Below are 24217 nucleotides of genomic sequence, written 5' to 3' on the forward strand. Positions count from 1 at the left end.
CCTTAAGTGAGCATGTGGTTTGTCCCTAGAATGTAAGGTCCTTGAGGAGAACCCCTGTTTCCTCTTTGTCTTTTTATCCCCAGTGCTTAGCACACAGTAGGTATGCAATAAGACCACTTGATGCTTACCTGATAGATTAATTAAATGGCCCCCTCTCCAGTTAAGTAGAAATAACTGTAATAATCACTCATCTGTGTAATAATAACTCCCATTTCTATGGTCTTTTAATGTTTCCAAAGCACTTTCCTCACCACCTCCCTATGAGGTAGGTCATATAAGTATGATTATTTCCATTTGACAGACGAAGGAAAAAGAAGGGAAATGATTTACCAACTAGTAGTCATACAACCAGAAAGTATTACAGTCTTACCTGGAACCCAGGTCTCCTGATTGTAAATTCACGTGCCAGCTGCTTCTTCAAATATTTGTCATCTTATCCGTATTTCAGGACTAAATTGACGGTTTTTGTTTTCTGGGAAATAGAAGGGGAGGAAGTACCCAGTTTCCAACGGGCTTTTTCTAGCTGAGAGGGGAGGTTGAGGGGGAAAAAAACAGTTGTTTAGAATGAGACTTCATTGAAAAAAAAAATTAAAATCACCTTTCAGATTAGAATTATCCAGGCTCCACCCCTCCTTATATCTCTAAACATTTTATATATTGTAACCTATCAAACCTTGAGAGCATGGGAGTTAAGGAGGGAGGGAGAAAATGTGGAACTCAAAATTCAAAAGTAAAAAACTAATGTTAAAAATTGGTTTTACATGTAATTGGAAAAAATAAAATAGATTTTTTAAAAAAGAGGATGGGAATTGACAGATTCTGTCTGAGGCCCAGAGAGGGTAAAAGGCAGTGTGATATAATGATAAGAACATTATATCTGGAGTTGGAAGAACTGGGACCAAAGTCTGGCCCTGCTGATGACTAGTTTTGTAACCTTGGCAAATCACTTAACCTCTATGAGCCTCAGTTTCCCCATCTGTCAAATGGGGGAGGAGCTACACTTAACTTTCACTAAGGCATCTCATTTTCAGAAGCTAAGATGGCAAGAAATGCCTTTCTTTGCTAAGGTCACACAGTGAGCCTGTGGAAGAAGGAATTTGGCAAGAGAAACCAAAAGTCCTTCCTGACTCTTGGCCTCCTAAATCTCCCACAGCTGATGGGGAGCAGATGGTGAGCCTCAGGCTAGAGTGAATGGTGATGCAGACAGAAAAGCCCCAGGGGATGGAAATAGAGCAGGAGAAGGTTAATTCAATCAAAGTCCATCTCCTGGCCTCTGAGATGGATGGACTGAGGCTGGCACCCCAGGAAAAGAGGGAGCTACAGTCATCAAAGTAGAGAAGAGAGGGGAGCAAACTGAACATGCCCAACTTCAGGGTGCCCCTAGTTTGAAAGGTAGATATGGTCCCCGAAATGCACCCAGGGCAGTTAGGTGGTGCCATAGTGCATAGAGCACCAGCAAGACTCATCTTCCTGAGTTCAAATCTGGCCTCAGACACTTGTGTGAGCCTGGACAAGTCACTTAACCCTGTTTGCCTCAGTTTCCTCATCTGTAAAATGAATGGGAGAAGGAAACAGTAAATCACTCCAGTATTTTTGCCAAGAAAACCCCAGATGGGGTTACAGAGAGTTGAACACAACTATAAACAACTGGACAACAACAAAATGCACCTATCCTCTGACTGATGATGATTATGGCATTTTACACTCTTCAAACAGCTGCCCCATCCATTCTCTCATTAGATCCTCACCACAGCTCTGTGAAGGATGCAGGGCAGATATTATTCCTTCTTTACAGATGATGGAAACTGAGGAAATCCAAAGAAGCCAGATGACCCATTCAAAGTCACAATCCACCTTGCTGCTGCACCCTAAAGACCACCAGATTTTTCCATTTGCCCTACAAACAAACCCTCCTTTTTGTGTTGTCTCCCTCAATTGGAATATGAACTCTTTGAGATCAAAGACTGTCCACTTTTCTGTTTGTATCCTCAGTGCTGAGCACAGTGCTTGATACATAGTAAGTGCTTACTAAATCCTTTTTCATTCATTCATTCATTCATTCATTCATTCATTCATTCAATCTAGCCAGTGGTGGAACATTTACTTTCAGACTCTTCTTCCCACTGTACCACCCACCCCCATAACTCCCCACCACAAGTCTCTAAGTGAATCCTAAATATCTTAAGACAGCAGGACTGCAGGTGGGATGCAGGTTCTGACAGGGGCATCAGGTGCCCAGGGCAAGGGCAGAGTGAGGAGGTGACCTACGTCACCATGTGAGGCCCACTGGAAAGAACCTTCTGGTCTGGTTCTTCTACTGTATGCTGTCACCTGGGTGACCTAGCTCATGCTACTTTTCTTTGGGCCTCAGTTTCCTTCTCTGCAAAATGAGAGAGTTGGATTAGGTGATCTCTAAGGTCCACCCTTTATCTGCTTTAATTTCAGTGTTAGACATTTTGCTTGATGGGAGCATGGTTTTCTCTTTGCTCCTCTTCCAAATTTCTTACTTTTTTTTGAGAGAGAGAGAGAGACAGAGAGAGAAAAGGGGAAGGGAGAAAAGAGGAGGGGAGGGGAGGGGAGGGGAAGGGAGGAAAGGAGAGGAGAGAGCCCTGGGTGTCCATATAGGAGAAAGGAGAAGAGACCCTGAAAGACAAAGAAAAACTGGAGCAGAGAGAAGGAATAAAATTAGGCCCCTTTGGGAAGGTTTTCCAGCAAGAGAATTTGAAGAGACCCCATCTGTTTGAATTTCCTTATTTTTAGGGAGTGGGAAATTGAGTCTCATAGAGGGACAAGTGGTCTCCCAAGGTCACACTTGGAGTTAGGCTGAACCTGGACTGTAACCCAGGTCTCCCAAGGTCCATTCCAGGGACTCCTATCCTCCCTAGGTAAGGCAGGGCTCGGAGATCCCTTGGTATTCTGGGTCATGTCTCTCCCTGGCCCTGTCACATCAGACTGTGAGTTCTTTCTGGGGAGGCCGCTGTTGCTTGGGACAGCTCCTGTTCCAGCAAGTTAACAAGGGCCTCTAGCTTTCTCCATTGCCCAGTTTGGGCCCCTGCACCTCCCGCTCTGGACCCTGGCCCCCTCGTTGGGCCCACCCCCTGGGGCGGAGACAAGCGGGACCGGGGGCGGGGCCGGCCGCCCTTCATCTCAGCTGCCTGACAGCACTGTGTAGTCTGGGATCAGAGCGGACAGCGCCAGATCGCGGAGCGGACCCGGAGCGAACCCCGGAGCCTCTGGTCCCCAGCAGCCTATAGCTCTTCCTCTGTCCTGCCCGCGTGATCCAGGGAGCCGCAGGTACAGAGCAAGGACGCCCCCACTTCATTTCCCTCTGCTCACTCCCCCCCAAACACAGTGACTTCCAGATCGGGGTGGGCACTTGGAGAAGCTTGGGGGGGAGGATCGGGCCAAGTCTGGAGATTCTGGGGTGGGGGTGGGAGGTGGCGGACGCAGGAGAGTAGGGGTAGCTTCTCGGCCCCCCGCCCCGCCCCCCCATTTCCCTAAATGCTTAATTCCATTCCTTCAACTTTCGATGTGTCCTCGCCTCCCCCACTCCCAGTCCCTGGGGACTCCAAGGAGGGCCAGCCCCGGCTCCTCCTCCCTAGTCAAAGCGACAGTCCTGACCCCCTGTTAGAGCTCCGGGTCTGGGGAGGCTCGAAAGAAATGGACAGGATAGAAAGGGGCTGGACACGACCCGGGGCGACAGTGTGGGAATCTGCGTCTGTGTGAGTGTGTCTGTGTCCCCGCGTGTCTGAGTGCGTGTGCCTGTGTGGATGAATGTGTGGCTGTGCGTCCGTGTTCGTCTGTGTAGGAGTGTGTCTATGTTTCCGTATAAGTCAATGAGAGTGTGCAGTGTGTTTCAGTGCCTCGGTGTGAGCACGCCCCCCTGACCAGACAACAGCGCGTTGTCCAGGGGGCTCTAGCTGGACGTGCGGGGAGACGCGTCCCCATGCCTGAGCCTGGAAAGAAGGAACTGACTGCCCGACGGGATTGGACAGGAGCCGGGTTTTGGGGGTGCTCCATCGGGCTGGGGCCTGCGCCCAGAGGCCTGCCCAGCCGGTGAGGGCAGAGGCGGAAGGATATATTTATACAGCGTCTGACCCCCGGGGCTTTTTGGGCACACAGTGTGCTTCACGCTAGGCTATTTGCAGAGGGTCTTGTGGCCTGGGCACTGAGCGCACGCGGTCCTGCATGCGCGCAGCACGCATTCCTCAAACGCCGAGTCTCCCACTTTATCAATGTAACCTACTGTCTGGGAGCATGTGGGGGAGGGGGAGGGGGAGGGGGTTTGTAGGCGGGGCGATAGATTTGCATGAGTCCGACCCACCTCCCTTTGTATTGGTCGAGAGTACTGCGTGCATTTGTTTACACCTGGGATCCAGGGGAGCAGGGCCTCCTCTGAGTCATGCCCTCTTGGCCCCTGTACCCCACAAGCTCTTGGCCTGATCTTAGCTCTGGGGCAAGGGAAGGAGGCTTCCATTAAGGGCAGGGGGCGTGCCAAAGGAGCATACACCAGGGAGCAGATTTGTTGTGGTAGTAGTGGTTGTTGTTGTTGATGGGTTTTTAAAGTGAAGAGTTGAAACAGGATCCAAGCAGGGCAGGACTTCTTTGGTCCTAAAGGTGCAGACCTGTTTCTGCAAAATGTACTCCTGCACGCTGACCCCCAACCCAGGCCCCTGAACCCCCAATACCACCCTCCTGGTTCTGGGCCTAGGAAAAGACTTGAGGGTTTTTCCCAGATCCAACTCCCTGTCCGTTCCCCCAAGCCTCCCAAACATTGCAGGAATCTACTCCAGGACCCAGGCATTCAGAGTCCAAGTTTTGAGTTTGCCCCAAAGATCCATCACTTGCCTCTCTCCCTTAAGAACTTCCAGTCCTGTTACAGGCACAGAGTAGAGGGGCTGATCTGACAATCTAATAGAGCCAAAACTCCAGGTATGTGTATTTCCATGGAGAAAGTCTTCCTTGATCCCCACCCTGGACCCCTAAGAGTCCTCCCTCGCCCCCAAACTTCACGAAGCACTTTGGTTTGCAGCCCTCTAATGGGCTTAGTATGTAATGGTAGATATATATGTTTTGGTGGTATTTTATTCCCTTGCTGGGTAGTGAAATTCATCAGTAATAGATCTCATTCAAACTTTCCATCTTTAGTAGCCAGCATTGTGTTCTGTATATAGTAGGTGGTAAATAACTGTTTGGTGAATGAATCAGTGGTGTCTCCCCCACCTCCTGGCTTTGGAATCACTATGAACACTTCTATCCTCTTTCCCCAGAGGTCCCCATTGCTTTCTTACATTCAGTTAGGATGGGAGTAACTTTGAAGACTGAAAGTTGAGAAATCAATGCTTTGCACATAGCAGATACTTAGTAAATGTTCATTGAATATGATCAGATGAATTAATCATTGATACTGGAGCCCTTCCATCCCTCCTCCATTTGCTCAGACCTGTATTTGCCTAAGAAGTAGGGGAAACAGAGGAGGAATAGATCCAGGCCTCCTCCTAGTCTGGGAGAGACAGAGGCCCAGACTGAGGTCCTGGTCTCGTCAAGTTCCCAGGTTGGGGAAGAAAGAGGAGACAAACCTGGGCCCAGTCCATGAGGAGTTCTTAATTTGGCTAAGGAGGTCAGCCCCACATACTGAATGGTGAGAAAACAAGACAAAACTGTGTCTGATTGAGGGAAAATGTGTTCTGCTGTTTTAGCTCAAGAAGAGGACTCAGTATGAAGGCGAGTTGGGCTGGTGTGGGGGTGAAACAGTAGGGATAGGCTTCCCAGAGGAGGTGACTTTTGAGTGAGGGATTGAAGGCTGGACAGAGTCTCCCAGCTTCCATACCCAGAATCCAGGTCAGGGACAATGAGAGGTGAGGAAAAGCACAAGAGACAGAAGGTAGAGGTGACAACCTCAGGGAAGCTGGGATAAAACTGGAAATTACGTCAGTGTCAGCAGATGTGAATCATTTGGGGAGCTCAAGGCTTCTCAGCTATTTTGGATGATCCACACTTTAGGGGTAGAAGAGGCAAGCATCCAGGGTAGAAGAGGAAAGGAGGCCAAGCAGAAGGGATAGGAGCCCCCCCCCCATATGGCTCCTACCTGAAGGGGAGCTTGCTAAGGTAGAAATAGCATTGGGCCTGATGTCAGAGATCATAGATCTAGAGGTGAAAGCACCTTTGAGGTCATCTAGTTCAACCTCCTCATTTTACAGATGAGGAAACTGAGGCCCAGAGGGGAAGTGACTTGCTTAGGGTCACATAGTATCCTTGGCAGAGCTGGGATTCAAACCCTGGGCGTTTGGACTCCAAATCCAGGGTTTTTCCCATCGAGCAATGTTACTTCTCCACACCTTGGAGATCTGGGTTCAGATCCTGAATCTCCTTCTTGCTAGTTGTAATCCCTTTCCCTCTGAGGGCCTCAATTTCCTTAACTGTAGAATGAAGGTCAGACTAGATGATCCAGCTAGATACATGATTCTCTAATATACCAGACTGCTTCTCCGTCTTGAACTACTGTCCACCTCGCTGTGCTGGGAAAGAAAGCTGGGGACCTGGATATTGTAGGATCTACATATACTTACACTTATTTCCCTGTGCCCTACTGTGGGTAATCAGTCACTCAATATATTTGAAGATGCAGGAAAGGGATCCAGCTATGGAGGAGAAAAACCACCCCAGAGGGAAATGGCCTGAGTGAGGCTGGGCAGTAGGTCTGCCTTCCTGGAATCTGGGATCTATATTTGGGGGTAAAGAAGAATGAAGGGGCTGGGTTGGGGCCTCAGGTACCCTTCATGGAGAGGCTTTGAAAGCCAGACCGCAGAATCCGTAAGGGTGCAACAGAGAAAGCCCAGTCCTGTGAGGCAGATGATTAGGTTTTCGCTTCGGCTTAGCTGCTGACTCACTGTGTGACCTTGAGCAAGTCCCTTTCCTGTCTGAAATAAAAAGATTGGATTATAAGGTCCCTTAACGCCCTTCCATTTCTGACATTCTCTGGTCTATATTCTAAGGTCTTGTCTGCTTCTAACATCTCTGTGTTCTGGGCTTTGGGATGAGAGACAAGAGGAGAGAAGGGCTAAGGAACTCTAAACTCACAGAAGTTAGTAGGCATCTTTGGCATTAACTAGAATAACCCATTCTTAAGGAGGAATTCCTTCCACAACATCCTTGACAAATGGTCGACCAGCTGCCAGCACCAGCTTAGGTAAGGACCAGGACCAGCTCTTTTTTCTCTCTAGCCTGGTTCCCCCAAGCCCCAGGAATCTCTGGGAACTCAGGTTTCACATTTCTGTCCTGCTGTTTGCATATTAATGTCAGATGTTATGGTGATGACGATCTCCATCAGGCCCCCTCCCCCTAATCTGGGCAGCGTGACTCATTTCTTGTAGCCTACAAAGTGGGTGGAACGGGGGTTATTATCCCCAATTTAAAGTTAGAGAAACTAAGGGCCAGAAAAGGGGCTGGGATCAGAGCGGGAGCTGTGTTCATGTGATTTAGAACTGGAAAAGGCCTGAGAGGTCATTTGGGGCTGCTCCTTCGTTTTCTGGAAAAGGGGACTAATGCCCAAAGAGGCTAATCCACTTCCCCAAGGTCAAGGTCATGGAGATGGGGAGTAACAGGGCTGGGATTTCAAGCCTGGTCTTCATCTCAAAAATGAGGGGGTTGAACTAGGGGACCTTTCCAGCCTAAATCTGTGATCCCATGAGCTTGTGACTGGGTGCTGTTTCCCCTGTGGCCATGCTGCGTCTTGGAGCCCATCCTAGCTCAGGCTGTAATTAGGTGGTTAATTAATGTTGGGTGGTGGGAATGCTGCTTAGCCTCGAAGAGGAACCTATGTGAGTCTATCCAGTGGCGGCTGTTTGTTTTTTTCTGTTTGAGCCTGGCTCGCTTGTCGCTCTCTGGCTCATGCTCGTCCTGGAAGGCCTCCTTTGTCCCCCCCAACCCGAGGCCTGCCCCCTTCCCTCACAGGCCCCCTTGACCTCCTGCCTTTGTTCCCCGCCCCATCCGGGTCTAGGAAGGGGACAAACCCTCCGGGGCACCCCTAGCCCAAATCCTGGCTTTCTTCTCTGCCAGGCGTCCGGCTGTCCAAATATTTGGCCCACCTCCGGGGGATCCCAGGGTCAAGGGGGTGATTGCCTGAGAACCGGGCTCTCCCGAGGTCTGGGCGCCTGGGTCCCTGGCCAGGCATCCCCTCCCTGCAGAAGTGGGGAGGGGGGAGCTGCAGGCATGTGATACCTCATTTCCCCATGGGGCCTAGGCAAAATAACTTCCCCTGTCCCTGTGGGGGTTCTCTGGAGCCCATGCTGTGAGCTCAGATTCTTTTATTCCTAAAGGGGAGGCCTTTGCTGGGCTGGGAATTCGGGCATTTTAATCCCCTCATCCAAGTCTCTTGAAGGTTTAGCTTAAGTCTGGAGCTGTTTCCCCAGCCAGAGCTGTGAGATCCGGGCTTTTGTGGAGTGAGGTATTTCAGACAGTCACTTCCCATCTGCACAGCAATCGACCATTTCTAAAGGGCCATCCCCTTCATTATCCCACTTGATCCTAAGCACAGCCTGGAAAGCGGGGCAGGGATTACCTTCTCCTGCTTGCGTGGGAGGCGCAGACGTCCCACAGGGAGGTAGTGAGAGAGCCCAGGCCAGAAGCCAGGGTTCTTGACCTCTGGGGGGGCCTTCTGAGCCACTCTGCCTCTAAGGGGTGCCTATCCAGGAGAGAAGAGGAAGGGCTTTCTGGTCTACCTCTGGGAACAGGCCCTGATGGGGGGGCAGCTGTTGTTTTACAAAGTTTCCTCCAAACCTCCTACTCCCACCGATCCTGAGCAGATTGAAGGGACAACATCTGCCCGTGGAGGGAGAGGCATCAAGAGATCAGGAGAGCTTATCCTCAAAGCAGAGGAGGGGATTAGAGCTCCCAAGGCACCCAGGGGCCACCCCCTCACCTAGCCGTGTTCTCCCCACAAGAGCAAAGGATTTAGAGTGGAAGAGACCTTTGAGATCATCTAATCTAATCCCCTCCTTTTATAGATGAGGTAATTGAGGCCCAGATGGGGGAAGGGGCTCACCCAGGGTCACACAGCTAGCAAGTGGCAGAGCTGGGATTCATGCCAGCTCCCAACTCTACTGGCTCCAAATCTCATGCTCTTTCGACCACCCCGGTGCTCACTTCCCAGGGCAGGACCATCGGTATTGTTCCCCCTAAGAAGAACTCCCCCTTCCCCCGCAGTGACCAAGGTACAGGCTTGGACCAGAAGGAGGAGGGTTAATTTGTGTTTCAAACTGAAAACCCAGGCATCTAAGGGCCCAGTTCCTTACCTCGGGCTACCTCATTGCCTCTCCAGCCCTTCCCAGGAGAAGGGAGAGACAGCAAAGGAGTGAGCGGCCTTGTTACCAATGATGCCAAGGTGCTCAGAGCACAGATGAGCTCAAGAAACTTCAATAACTCTGTACTCCTCACCAGACCAAGTCCAGGCTTCTCATCTTGACATTGGAGGCCCTCCGTGAACTACTCCTGACCTGCATCCCATCCTCTACCTCAGCCAGGCTGGTCCTATAGGAACACCTTCCTTCCCTTCCCCTTCTCCAAGGTCTTACTCAAAACCCATCTCCTACAGGAACCTTTCCCAACAGCTAGTATACTAGAGTAGAAAGAAAGTTGGATTTGGAGGACCTGAGTTCAAATCTCGTGCAGACGTGTATCACATGGGTGACATTGGATAAGTCACTTGCCTCATAAAAAGAGGGGCTTAGACTGTCTGGTGTCTAAGGTCTCTTCCAACTCCGAAGCTGTGACCCTACGCACCCCACTCCACAAGGATTGTTCCCACTCTGACTTATCACAAAACTCACTGTGCCCCTCCTAGGGCTCTTAGCACAAATGGCCTAGTATTAGGAGCTCTCTTTTAACGTTCATCTTCAGATCCCCTTGCACATGGCCCTACATGAGTAGGTGTGGAAGGAATGTTTGTTGTTATCCTGCCTCGTTTCTTCATCTGCAAAATGAGGAGATTGGACGCCGTGACTTCTAAGGTCCCTTTCCAGTTGTAAATCTATGATCTGATGACGCTCTTAAGCTTGTCTCCCTCCTCCTGAAAATATCTGGGGCCTTTGTCCTGTCCTTTCTTTCTTTCCCTTTTTCATCTGCTGAATTCTTCCCTGTCCTGTAAGACTCAGTTCCAATGGCAGCTTCTCCAGGAAGCCTTCCTCAATCCTCTGGCCAAACGTAAGCCACAATTGTTCATGCCTTTCAAAGGCTCTCTGAGGATAATCACAGGGTCATAGGTCTTGGGACTGGAAGGGACCTGGTAGGCCATCCAGTCCATTTTCCACATGAGGAAACTGAGGCACATGCACGGTTGTAAATGACAGTTATGGGCTTATTTGTATTATCGCCCTAATAACGACATCTCACATCATATAGCACACGAAGGTTTGCAAAGTGCCTTCCCCACAACAACCCAAATTGCAGGTGTCATTATACCCATTTTGAAGATGATGAAGGGCAGCTGAGTGACACAGTGGATAAAGTGCTGGGCCTAGAGTCAGGAAGACTCAACTTCCTGGGTTCAAATATATCCTCAGACACTTACTAGCCCTGTGACACTGGGCAAATCACTTAACCCTGTTTGCCTCAGTTTCCTCATCTATAAAATGAGCTGGAGAAGGAAATGGCAAACCACTCCAGTATCTTTGCCAAGAAAACCCCAAATGGGGTCACAAGAAGTCGGACACGATTGAACAACAATTAAATGAGGAAACAGACTTGAAGGAGTGATACTGGCATGGCCATACAACTAGCAAGAATTAGGGCAAGAATTCGAACTCTTTTCACCCTGGAGTCTCTCTCCCCTATTTGAAGTAAGCTTCATAAGGGAAGGAACTATGTCTTTTCTGAACTTTTTACCTCCCTTAGCACAGAGCCCAGTTCTCTGCCCACAGCAGATGCTTCAAACATGTGTTGAATGAAGAGTAGAGTTTAGGAGAGAGACTTGACGTCCTGGGTGTGGAGAAGAGAAGGTAGGGCAGAATACGAAAGGGACTTAGGGGCAGACTTGGAGTTTGAGCAGACTTCCTGCCTCCCAACCCTGGCTTGAGCCTTACCTCCTTCCTCTGTGTCTGCTCCTGTTCCCAGGACAACTGTACCTCACATGTTTCCAAAAAAAAAATGCTGCATACAAAAAGACCTTTGGTAAATTAAAGCCTCTCCCCCCATTCCCTGAGAAGCCTTTCTCTGAGATGCAGGGGCAGATTTGCTTCTTTCCTGACAAGGCAGGGTCTCGCCAGACTCCACCAGGCAAGGGGCCTGTTGCCCTCAGGGAAAACCTGTCCCTGATGGTTCAGACCTAAAGAGCAGCCTCCAACTTAGGCACCTGATCTGAGGGCTGGTTCCAGAACAGGGCATGTAATAAATACCTGGACTGAAAAGGTCTGAGAATCCACCTAGGGTGCCAAGAAGAAAGTATCTGAAGAGTACGGGTGTGTGAACAAACAGCAGTTTGAAGCCTTCGCAAACAGTCTGTTCTCATGTGTCTACCTCGTGGATTATCTATGAATGATCTAGGCTGGCTTCCTCCTGGATCCCAGCGTAGACTGCTGTGAGTCAGTGTGAGCTCATAGAAGGTAGACTTGGGAAGGTATCTGGGCCTGTCTGGCTGTGTGTGTGTGTGTGTGTGTGTGTGTGTGTGTGTGTGGCTACCATAGATCTTAAAAAGACCTAAGGCATCATGTCCCCTTGAAGATATTTCACCTGTAGAGGATCCTTTAGCCCAGATAGTCAACACTTGACAAAATAACTAATGACTGACTTTGAGGATGTCTACTTATATGAATGTATTATCATCCCCTTCAAATTGTTAGTTGATACGTTGGTCTATCAATAAAAGTCATTTATTTCCCCTACATACACCCTTCTTGGGGTTAAACTTTTTTTTTTTTTGTTAAGGGAAAAGGCCGATGTCATCGTAGTTGATAGTAAGTCTACCATGTTTCTTCTAAATAAGGGCTCGGGGACCGTCACGTGTTTCCACAAGGCTTTGGGATGGATGAAATTTGGAGACAATGGGCCTGGTTTAGATTTTCCAAGTCTGCCATTTGTTCATACCTGTGTGACTTTGGGAAAGTCCCTTCTCCTCTGGGATTCAGTTTCCTGATTAGATTGTCAATTCCTTAAGGGCAGGCACTATTTGCTTTTTGCTTTTCTTGGTGCTTAGCACAGTGCCAACACATTGTTCTTATTATGGTTCATTTATGTCTGACTCTTTGGGACCTCGAGCATTGTGACATGCCAGGCCCTTCTGAGCTGAGGGTTTCTTCCCAATGTTGTATCTTTTAGCATTTTCATATTGCTCGTGGGGTTTTCTTGGCAAGCTATTGGAATGGTTTGCCATTTTCTTCTCCAGTGGAATACCTTTTGTCAGGTGCCTGGTGCATAATGGGCACTTTATAAATTCTGGTGATGGGCTCAGACAAGAATATCTTTAAGGTCCATATGCTATAAATTCCTGCCATGGGAGAACTCCCGAAGACAGGAATAAGAAAGCTTTGAATTCAGAAGAGACTTCATCCATGAGATGGCTTTGAGCTAGGCCTTGAATAATAGGTAAGATTTGGATAGGCAGAGAAATGGAGGGGAGATAGGTGGTAGGGAGAGATATCTCAATTAAGATGAGGAGGTAGGGATGAGTCCGGCATCTTTGGGGTATGCTGAGGAGACATGCCTGGACAGGAAGGGGAGAAAAGGCTGGAAAGTAGAGTTTTAGGATTGTAGAATCTCAGAACTAGAAGGCACTTCAGAGGTCATCCTACCACATTCAGGGACCCTTCCGATATTATCCATTGATTCAAGCCACACACTGAGGCCTAATTATGGCAACAAACTGACCTTAACCACTGACACCTAAGTACTGTGGGATGGTAGCAGCCAGGCAATAAACTGACCCCTGACTCTAACTAACTATCTTACAAGTATCACTGGTTAAAAGTGGACCAAGAACGTGTGAATGACCCAAGGCATCCCATCCCCACTGCTGGAAAAAGGAAATAGCTACCCTGGACAGGAAATGGAGCTGGCCTGGGAAGGATGGTGGCAGGTATTACCAGGATAGATCTGGGTCTCTTCGGAATAGGGCTCTTATCCTTTTTGTGGGTCAGGGACTCTTGGCAGTTTAGTGAAACCTATGGGCCCCTGTTCAGAAGAATTTTGTGAATGCATGAAATAAATACATAGAATTACAAAGGAAATCAGCTGTTCTGAAGTATTTTTATTGAAATCTAAAAACAAATTCAAAGACCTCAGGTTAAGAACCCCCTCTCTAGGAGAAGGCGCAGGGCTCAGCTCTTACTGCTGGCCCTTTCCTGATGGGCCCAAATCAACAGGGGAAGGTCCTGGGGCTCAGAGAAGGCCGGGGCTTGCTTGCTGAAAGCTGTGCCTCTGTGTTCCCTGCCTGGGCTTTCAGCCATGTGAATGGATATGGCCCCTCCAGGGGAAGCCCTGGAGACACAGAGGCACACAGAGATGGACACACAGAACCAAACACCAAGGTATGCATACCCAGAACACTCACCGGCCTGTGTGGCTGCTGGAGACCCACAGCCCCTCCCACCCTGGATGATGCAACCAGAGCTTGGGTGTGAGGATTTTCAGTGTGCTTAGCAATCTTTAATTAGCTAATCCATGCCCTCCCCAGCCCACCCAACCCCCTCCACCCGCCACCCCCCACCCCTTCTGAGGTGGGTCTGACGCATTCTCACCTGCTCCCACGCAGGCAAGCTGGCAGAGGGGAGGGCAGAAGGAGGGGGAAAGGGAGGGACTCTGTCCACAAAGGTCCATTTTTGCCTGGTTTTTCCCTCTCTTCCACTCCCTGTTTTACTATATACCTTCAGCCTGGGGCCCTCCCCATTGCACCTGTGATCTGCCTCTGCCTGGCTCTCTCCCTCTGTCCCTCTCTGTCTCTCTCTCTCTCTGTCTCTGTCTCTCTCTCTCTCTCTCTCTCACACACACACACACACACACACCCAGCCCCCTCCCCTCTGTCTGCCATCCTGCCTATTTGCTCCTGACTTTATCTCTTCCCGGACAAAGCAAACAAGGGTGTGCAGTGTGTGTATGTGTACGAGTGGGTCCATTCCACTTCCCCTGCCCATTGATTTTCCTATCCGCCATGTTCCATTGCTAATATTTTCCCATAGGCTCACCAACTTGATTCATCAAATCAAGGGTAGGAAAGGACCTCTGAGGTCATCTGGTCCAACCTCCTTCCCAATAACAAAAGCTCACATTTCTTCAGCATTTTTCTAACAATCTTGTGTGAAGAGCATTGACTCTGGAGTCCAAGGACCTGGGTTCGTATCCTACCTGTTGATTTTCTGTACGCCCTTAGCCACACCCTCAGTCTCCTCATCTGTAAAATGGACTAGCTGGGCCTCCAAAGTCCATTCCCCTCTAGTTTGTGATAGCCGTATCATCCCCATTTTACAGTTTTTTAAACTGAGGCTTATCAAGGTTAAAAAGCAGTTGTTTTTATCGAAGGTTCAGAGTTGGAAGGGACTTCAGATGTGATCTAATCCAACTCTCTTATTTTTATAAAGGGGGAAACTGAGCCCAGAGAGATTAAGTAACTCGCCCAAAATGTCACAGATGGTAAGTAGCAGAGGTAAGATTTGAACCCAGGTTCTCTGACTTCAGAGTCATTGCTTTTTTCCCCTCTATGTCACACTGGGAGGGCCCTTAGAGGGCATCCAGCCCAACCTTACCTAAGCAGGCACATTAGTCCCAGGCAAGGAGTCATTCAGTTTTGACTTAGAAAAAGAGTTCCCTGCTTCCCAGATAGAGTGCTAGGCCTGGAGTCAGGATGATTCATCTTCCTGAGTTCAAAGCTGGCCTAGGACACTTACTAGCTTTGTGGCCCTGAGCAAGTCACTTAACTCTCTTTGCCTCAGTTTCCTCTTCTGTAAAATGAGCTGAAGAAGGAAACGGCGAACCGGTCCAGTATGTTTGCCAAGAAAACTCCAAATGAGGTCACGGAGGGTCAGACATGATTGAAATGACTAAACAACTTCCTGGGGCAGCCGTTCTGGACAATTCTCATTATAAGGAGGTTTTTCCCAGTATTGAGCTGAAATCTCCCTTCACCCACCCCATTACCCCTGGTCCTGCCCTCGCAGGCCTAGCAGAACTGATCTAATCCTCCATCCTCCTGCCAAACCTTAGAACACCTGAAGACAAATATCTTGTCCCCTCCCTGCCCAGTCTTCTTTTCCAAGCCAAACATCCCCGAACCACCAATGCCTCTGGAACAGGGGTTCTTAACCTGGGGTCCGTGAACTTGTTTTCCAAAAATATTTTAACAGCTGAATTTTAATAGAATTGGTCTCCTTTGTAATCTACTCATTTTATTTTATGCATTGAAAAACATTCTTCTGAGAAGAGACCCATGGGCTTCCCTAAGGAAGTTGGAGGTACAAAAGAAGGGAAGGATCCCTGATATAGAAGAGTGTTTTGAGCTCCCTCCTGATGCCGATATGGGTTGGGGTAGAGAGGATCCTTCCTACTGTCAAATTCTGTGATCGCCTCTTTTCCTGAGCTTGAGGCCCCCTCCCCCAAATTGGAAAATTATCTACTTTTTTGGTCCCTGCACAGTACTTTATTTACGTCATAGTTTGAAGCAGCCTGTGGTAGTGGTACATGTTGTTAGGAAGACCTGGATTCAGATCTTGACATAGCTGTGTGATCGTAAGAAAGTCGCCTGATTCCTCTGAGTCTCAATTTTCTCATCTGTAAAACAAGGGGGCTGGACTGCATGGTTTCTGAGGTTGCTTTCAGCTTTAAATCTATAATCCCAGGATTTATTCCAGTTTGCTGAGGGCCTCTGGGAAATGTGTGTGCTACCTGGGAACTCATTCGGTCATGTTGTCTGCCTTTAGACATGACTCCATCTAGGCCAGCATCGGAGACGGAGGGAGATGAGAACCCTTCCCCCTCCCCAGCTGACATAGGACAACCTTTTCTTTGAATCTAATCTAAGTCCCTGCTAATATGCTTCTTAATTGAGAATGAAAGAAACTCTAGGGGTTGGGGATGGATTGAGGGGTGAGAGGTTCTGTTTCTCCTTAAGGAATGAAGAGAAGAATCCACCTGGACTGGGGGGGGGGGGCAGAGAAGATGAAATATGGAAAAGTTAGGTGCTTTGAGATCATAAAATCACAGCAGTTCGAGCGGTAAGAGAGATTCCCTCAACCTCACTTCTTTTGCACGTAGGTAAAGTGAGGCCTGGAGAGGCTTCAAGAGGCTCGCGTAAAGGTACATAGAACCTAGGTCTTCTGACTAAGAACCCAGGACTATGCTTGAGGGCAGACCCCTTGGTTTGAGGTTGGGTAGAACAATATGTAAGGTGCTTTGTCAAGTGTGTGAAGGATGCCAGATGCCTTAGTTTTCATAAGGGGGTGTGCCTCTGCCCAGTGGGCTGAGAGAGACAGAGACAGAGAGAGAGAGAGAAGGCCAGAATGGGAAGGGGAAGCTGAAGGTCCATGGTACTTGGGCGGACTCGTGTGGGTTCTGATAGAAGTGAGTGGTGGGGGTCTTGTTGGAAGTGAGTAGTGGGTGTCTTGGGTTTGGTATGGTGGGCTGGAGCCACAGTTTCCAGCCCTGGTAGGCAGGGAACGTGAGTTTTGGGAGATGGCGCTCAAGGAGTCTTTCCCCTTCTCTGAGCTATGGCCTCTCTGGAGCCAGTGACCTGCTGACCCCCAACACAGTCGGGAGCCCACAATGTATGTGTTAAGACTAGGTATTAGGGCAGAGAAGTAGCAGCTTTGTTTGGAGCCCAGATCAACACTGCCTGGGGACCTGTCCCAACCTGCCCAGGCCCGGGGGCCAAGGGCTCAGGAGCCCTGGTGGGGCCTGAATTCCTCTCTCTCAGAGACCCAGGGAATGCCAGGGCTCAGGAACTCCTTAGTCAAGGGAGCTCTTCAGGGAATCCAGGCTACGGACAGAGCCCAGACCTGGCCTGGCACAAACTGGGTTCGGGAGATGGGAAGGGGAGGAGTTTGAAGGTGAAACATGTCCCCTGCCTTTTAGGAGCCCCCAATCTGCGGGGGGACAGTCCAGCCCTCAGAGTCTCTGGTCTGAGGCAGAGGCGTGGCCCCTGCCTTCACGTAGTCCCCCAGTCTCAGAGAGGGAAACAGGTCTTAAACAGGTCTTCCATCAGGCTTCTAGCTTAAGGCTGAATCAAGCTCCCCGCCCTCCCACGTCTAGTTTGGGGAGGGGCCGATCAGACAACACTCAACTAGCAGGTGATTCTGAGAACCGTTACATAGCAATTCAGATAAACTCAGAACCAGCAGAGGTCTAAGTTGATAAGTGTTAGGAGATAAAACTAGGTAGGTTTATTTAAGAAAGGTTGGTTGGGAAGGAGGTGGATTCATGGTCAGATTTTGAAGGGACCTAAGGATGTGGATTCTTGGGGCCCCTTCCAAGTAGGGGAGTAAGCTACAGGAAAGTAAAGAAGTAAGGTCTCCTCTTCAGCTGTCCGGTCATTTGTCACTTCCGTGCTGGAAGATGTGTTCCCCAGTGTTCTCCAGTGGCCCCAAGAGCCCTCACCAGCTTCTGAGCTGAGCCTTCTGGGGCAGAATCACTGGTGCCCACCGATCAGACTGCCCTGGGTCTGAGGGCTGGGAATCTAAGCCTCCCTTCTCTCTCCCCTCACTGGCCCAGGGATTCTGCAGTGGTCCAGAAGGGATGCCGGAGGAGGGAGGGAGCCTTGCAGCCCCTGCTGCTCCCCTGTCCCAGGAGGCTGGACAGGCAGGAAAGTCAGGGGGAAGGAGGACAGCACCTACCTATTGTTTAAGGCTCAGCTTGGGCATGGGAGAAGCAGAGTCTCAGAGTCAAACCCAAGTCTTACCCCACTGACTGGAAAGTGCAGCACTCTTTCCCGTATACCAGATTGCCTACTCTTAGACACAGTGGGCATTGACATTGGGAAGACTTGGTTCCCAAATCTCCCCTCTGATATTTAGAAGGTGTGTGACTTTGACTTCTCTGGGCCTTGGTTTCCCTATTTGTAGCACTTAGAGCACTGTAAGAGTGGAAGCTATTATTATTTGGACTTGGGGCTGGGTCCATGTGTTCTAGAACCCTGATATTCAGAATGTTACACTAGGAGATTCTCAAAGAGAGGCGATGGGAGTGTTCAGTGAAGAATAAGGGTCACTAGAACCCAGGATCCTTGCCTTCTGATGCCAAGGGAAGCTCAGAGGGCCACAGAGGCTGCATCCTAGCCTGGGGACATTGGCACAGCCCACAGCACCTGGCATTGCCTGTCCCCCTGGGTGACAGCCCATGGCCCTGGCCTCCCTTTGGACAGGGCTCCCTTCCTCTAGGGGCTGAGCCAGTCCAGGATGTCCTGTTAGAGTGGCCCTCCTGGCTTGACATTGCCTGGAAGAGTGGGGAAGGGGTGGGCACTTTGCCCAGACACCTTCTGGGCATGGTCTGGGTGGAGCTCCCTGAGGGGCCCCAGGCTGGCAATGGAAAAGGTACAGAGAGTTATCCAGGCAATGGGGGCCAAGGGAGGCAGCTGTCCTTCCTCTGTTCCAGGCTGCCAGGCAAAGGCTGGCACTAATGGTCAGGGAAGATGGGCATGTTGCCCCTTGGGACCCTTAGGAGAGAAAAGAATGTTAGGAAGCAGGGACTGTGGGGATCTGGGAGAGAGACTCAAAGCTTCTGTTTGGGGGTCTGAAGAGTAGAAGAGGGAGCAGAGACAGCCTTGGACACTGGGTCCTAGCCAATGTGGGTAGAGGTGTCTCATTGCAGTGCCCAATATGATGAGGACAAATGTGTCCTTCTGCTTACCTTCTCAGAAAGAACATGAAAGTATTAGGATCATAGGATTTATAAATGGAAGGGCCTTAGATGTGACCAAGTCCAATGTCCTCATCTGGCAGATAAGGAAACCAAGGACCAGAGAAGTTAAATGATTTGCTCATAGTCATACAGCTACTAAGTAAGAAAAAGTTGATGGGGAAATGGATGGGGAACTGACCCTATGGTGACCTCTAGGACTAAAGAATGAACCTCATTAGAACTCAGATTTGACCAGGACCTCCTAGGGCCCACAGAGCCCTCTATTTGAGATGGTCATTCATCTTCCATGAGATCAGGAAAGGAACCAGACGTCCACACTCTCTGCCACCCTCTCCCCGTAAGGTAGAGATACCCCCTTCCCAGAGAGAGCAGAGGAACCCAGAGAGGGGGATGGGGCTGGAGGCTAGGCCTGACCAAGCTGCCAGCCCTAGCTTCTGCCAGCCCAGGGACAGTTTCCCAGAGCCCAGCTCCTGGTACACAGAGGGCCCATTGTTCTTGCTGCCAGTACTGCCCGGCTCCGGGTGCCCTCCCCAACTGCCTGCCAGGCCTTTCTTGGCGGGACCTCATTCTCTCCTGGTCACCCTCACCTCCCACCCCCCCCCGGACCTAATGCCATGTCCAGTCTACAACGGGTACCGAAGCTGCCCTGTGCCAACCGCGAGGCAGAAGCATCAGCCTAGATGGATTCTTCCCAGCCACTCAATCAGTTGACCAAGCAAGCATTTATTAAGCTCCTACTGTGTACCAGGAGTTTTCCTGGAACACTTTGCCCATCTAGGAAGATCCCCTACTGAGAGTGTAGTTAATCCAGGAAGATCTTTCCCCCTCAGGTCTCCTTAACTTGGGGCCCATGCCCCCCAGAGATCCCTAGAACTTTACTCCAAGTATCCAGGTGTTTGACCATCTGGGATCTAATGGGGTACTGCAGCTCCCCTCCCCAAGCCACAGCATCACGGCATCTCAGAACTGGAAGGGGCCTCCAAGGGCATCTTGTCTAAGGTGTATCTGCAACGTCTCAGACCTCCAGTGCCAGGGAGCCCATCCCACTACGAGACACCTCTGATTGAAGGAAGTTTTTCCGCTATCTGCTGGAGATCTCCACTCTGGCACTTTCTGTCCATTGTTCCTACTTCTATCCAGTGGTTCCAAGAGAAACAAGTCTCATCCTCGCCCTGAGGGCATGAGGGACAGCCACGGTGCCTGGCACATAGTAGGCATTTGATAAATGCTCCGTAAATGATTGATTGGGGAGTGAAGGGAGTGTAGTCGCAGTCAGGGATTTGGTGGGGGCAAGGGGACCCTCAGGCCAGGGCTTCTGGGAACCGAGACCTCTTCTGGAGCCTGGACGTTTTCTCAGATGTGTCAGGTTAAATGCTGCTATGGGGGGTGAGGGAGGGTTAATCGAGGGGACTAGTATTGGGGAAAATAGGAAAGAAGGCTGTAGACTGGAGTCAGATCTCACCCTGAGGTCACCCTAGGACAGCTGGCTGGGCGTTTCTACTCCAGCCTTGGAGGAGGCAAGGTGGTGAGCTTGAACTACGGTTACAAAAAGAGGCCTAACAAGCTAGTGGTGACTTAGCATCAAGAACACTGTATTCAGTGTCAGAGGTCTTGGCTGGAACACTGGCTTTGTCACTTTTACTGCCCATTTGACTTTGGGCAAGTCATTTCTTGTCCTGGGACATCAGTTCCCTCTTCAAAATAAAGGAGTTGTGCCAGATGGCGTCTAAGGTCCCTTTGCAGCTTGCCATTAGGGATCGTTTTATTCTTCGTGCTTATATCCCCAGTACTTAGCACAGTGCCTGGCACTTAGTAGGTGCTTAATAAATGTTTATTAAGTTGAATTGAATTGATGGTGCTTGGTTTCCCCTGATGGCCCCCCCCTTTCCCCTTAGAGATTTTACCTGTCTTGAAGGCACGTGATCAGGACCAAAAGTTCTCACTCCCCTGCTGCCCACATCTGTGCCCAGTCCAGCCATGAACCCCTCAGCGGTGCCCACACAAACAGAGATGGTGGAACTGGTGCCCAATGGCAAACACGTGGAAGGAGTGTGCCCCGGGGCTTTGCCCCCTGTAGGAGTAGAAAGGTGAGTCCATTGTGAAGGGGGTGGTGGGAAGATGGGACAGGGAAAGAGGAAGAGATGCCAGGCAGGCATGCCCTACCCTAGCTGTACTTGGGGTTTTCTTCTTGACTCAGAGGGGGATGAATGGGGTCACTGTTCCTCCTTATGTCCACAGGTGTGAGGGTGGAAGACCCAGCCATGGGGAAGCAGAGGGATTCCTGCCCCAAAATGTCAGCAAAGAGACACACTTCACAGATGTGAGCCCAGGACGGGGTGGATTAGGGATGAGAGGATTTGGGGGCTAGGGATGGAGGCTCTGGGGGAACTTGACCCAAGAATGGAGGGATGGGAAATAGCCCCGGGGATGGGCATCCAGGGAAGTCAGAGATGGAAGGTAGGTGGGGCCCCATGACAGATTCATGGAGGATAGTTTCTGGCAGGGGCAGGGACTGTATTCAGATAAGTGGATATGGGCCCTAGGGAGGATTAAGGATCCCAGATAGGGTAGGGATAGGGGCTGAGACTAAACCCAGGAACGGGGGTTGAGAATGGGGTCATGAATGAGAGATCTGGGAGGGATGGTGGGCTTCAGGGAAAGCAAAGGTTTGAGAGAGTGATCTCAGGATATTGGGTGGGGCAAGAAATGGAGAATGGGATGTTGGCTCAGGAGTTGTGTCTGGGTAGTGGGGTGGGAAAAGAACTCCTAATACCCCCTTCCCTCTCCCCATCTGTTTCTGCAGTTTGAAGGGAAGACTTCATTCGGAATGTCTGTGTTTAACCTGAGCAATGCCATCATGGGCAGCGGCATCCTGGGGCTGGCATATGCCATGGCCAACACTGGCATCCTGCTTTTCCTGTGAGTGTCCCAATGTCTTCCACACTGGCCCCCAAATGGCCCCTTCCCTCAGCCCTCCACCCAGAGCCCACAGGCATCTCTGCCGTTGGAACCTAGCCTGGCCTGGTCTGACCCTAGCTTCTGGGACCCCTGACTGGAGCAGGGCCTGACAATCTGCCTGAACCACGGGCAGGGGAGGGAGGGGACCATGGCCGGGGTATGGGAGTTCAGGGTGGCACTGGGGTTTCTGACTGAGCCTAGACTCATCCAATGTTAACATAAGCAACAGCTACAGCCCTAGCCTCACTCAGCCCCACCCCGATGCCGGCTCCAGCCACTGCCCCTAACCAGACACATAGACACACACACACACACACACACAGAGCTGGGCCCTGATCCTAGGCAGGGAGGCAGCAGGGCGGGGGAAGACAGTACACTGTCTCTGTGTCCATGCCGGGCTGTTTATTCCCAGAAAAGGTTTGGGATTTTTTTTTCTTTACCCTCAAATAAAAACAGACTAAAATAGGACCGGAGAAGTGAAAAATATGAGGTGATGGGAAAGCAGGCCACCTCCTGAGGCCCCCAGGGTGACCTGAGCTGCCTCCCTGGGCCAGGAGTATATGTGGGCAGGCCTGTAGCCGTGCATCTCTCTGTGTCTCTTTCTCTATAAAGATCTCTTTGCATCACTCTCTATGTGGGTGTAGGTATGTGTGTGTCTGTGCGCACAGTACATGTGCATTTGAACGCCACTGACCTGGGTTCAAATCCTGGCTCTGCTATGGAAACTTAAGCAAATCATATCTCACTGAGCCTGTAAGATTAGATCAGGCTTCTCACCTTAAGCCATGAATTTGGTTTTAAAAAAAGTTTTGATAACTATTTCAATAGAATTGGTTTTCTAATAATTCTCAGCATTTTATTTCATGCACTTAGAAACACTGTTGTGAGACGGGGGTCCATAAGCTTCAACAGACTCTAAAAAGGGGTCAATGGAACAGAGCTTACGGATCTTTGGACTAGACCATCCCTTGTGTCTTTCAGCTTTAATCAGCTTTAATCCGTTGTGTGTACATGTGTTTGCAGATATTGATGTATGTGTATGTGTGCACATGTGTGTCCCATGCATCTGACAGAGAGAATGTGTTTTCATGCAAACGTCCTGGGCCTCGCTGTTCCTTGGAATTGTTGACTGGGTGTCTGTGCAGATACCCCTTGGGGGAATCTCTCAAGGAGGGAGTCTGATATTCTTTGCTCCCAGGCCCTCCCCAGATGTTTATGGGTGAGGGCTCCATTCAATGTTTTTCTTCAGGCCAGAAAAGACAGTAGAAGGGATAGTAACGATTGCAGCGTACAGTTAAAAGTGGACCACTTGCTTCCTTCCTGGATTCTTATGTTGACTTGCTGGCACACCACCAGATGATCCTGGCTCTGTTCTGTCTAGGCCACCTGCCTCAGTTTCCTTTCCCCTCCCAATTTAAAAAATTGTATCTATTTTATTTTTAATTTACAGAATAAAACAAGCATTTCTATAACATAGTATAATTAAAAAAAAGATGATTGTTAAGCAGACCTTTTGGGAACACGTTTCTCCATCTCTCTCATCCCCCCAAACAAAGGAAAGAGGGAGCTTTTTTTTTGCTAGAGTTTTCCTGGGCACCAAGGGTGGGTGTGAATGCCACACCTCCCCAGGCTCTCAGCTACGTGGGAGAAAGAGGTACGGATGGGATTTAGGGCCAGGACAGTCTGTCTGTCAAGGATTGGGAAGACACAAGGGAGCCTGACATCCCAGATCCACACTCTCCAAAGCCCGTCTCAAGCTAGGACCCTCCTGCTATCTACACAGAGTTCCGGCATGCCAGAGTTGGAAGGGCTCTCAGAAGACAGGACTTCCAATGAAAGGGCTTAGAATTGCAGAATGGAACAACTTAGAGGGGGCATGGGTGGCCTTGGATGGTCACCATCCAAGGCCACCCATGCCTGACCAGGGATCCTTTGATGACATCATTCAGCTTTTGCTTTCAGGCCTCCAATAGCGAGGAAGCCCACCCACCCCCTCCCAAGGTAACCCATTTCACTTTGGGAAAGCTCTAACTACTAGCAAATTTTTCTTTCCCATCAAACCTGAATCTGCCCCTCTTCAGCCTTTGCTCCAAGTTCTGCCCTTTGACCTCAAGAACAAATCTAATCCTTCTTCCATGGCTATGATGACCCCTTTGGCTAAGTATCCCTAGTTCCTGGTATTTATATGCCATGCTAGGCTTGGAATCAAGAAGACCTAAGTTCAAATCTGACCTCAGACACTTAGGGGTTGCATGACCCTGGGCAAGTCATTTAACTTCTATGTGCCTCAGTTTCCTTAACTGTAAAATGGGGATAATAATAGCTCCTACTTCCCAGGATCATTGTGGGGATCCCATGCGATAATTTTTGTAGAGTGTTTAGTACAAAGCCTGACTCATAGTATGGGTTAATAAATCCTTGCTTCCTT

The 24217-nt window shown here is 49.8% G+C and overlaps 1 protein-coding gene across 2 annotated transcripts in view; it reads left to right on the forward strand.

The window, feature by feature from the left end:
• Positions 1 to 3177: 3177 nt before the first annotated feature.
• The window catches only part of LOC114040465 (sodium-coupled neutral amino acid transporter 3-like), a 28102-nt gene continuing 7062 nt past the window's right edge, over positions 3178 to 24217 (forward strand). Inside the window, exons 1-5 of one of the 2 annotated variants that reach the window (XM_027858580.1) lie at positions 3178 to 3294; positions 14565 to 14616; positions 20727 to 20918; positions 21070 to 21151; positions 21635 to 21750. In XM_027858580.1, coding sequence (XP_027714381.1) covers positions 20809 to 20918; positions 21070 to 21151; positions 21635 to 21750 — 308 coding nt within the window. In that variant the 5' untranslated portion in view covers positions 3178 to 3294; positions 14565 to 14616; positions 20727 to 20808. The remainder of the gene's footprint in view (positions 3295 to 14564; positions 14617 to 20726; positions 20919 to 21069; positions 21152 to 21634; positions 21751 to 24217) is intronic. The other variant, XM_027858579.1, reaches the window with a different exon arrangement.

The sequence above is a fragment of the Vombatus ursinus genome, unplaced genomic scaffold (genome assembly GCF_900497805.2).
Source record: "Vombatus ursinus unplaced genomic scaffold, bare-nosed wombat genome assembly UNPS02013199.1, whole genome shotgun sequence".
Classification (NCBI taxonomy): Eukaryota; Metazoa; Chordata; class Mammalia; order Diprotodontia; family Vombatidae; genus Vombatus; species Vombatus ursinus.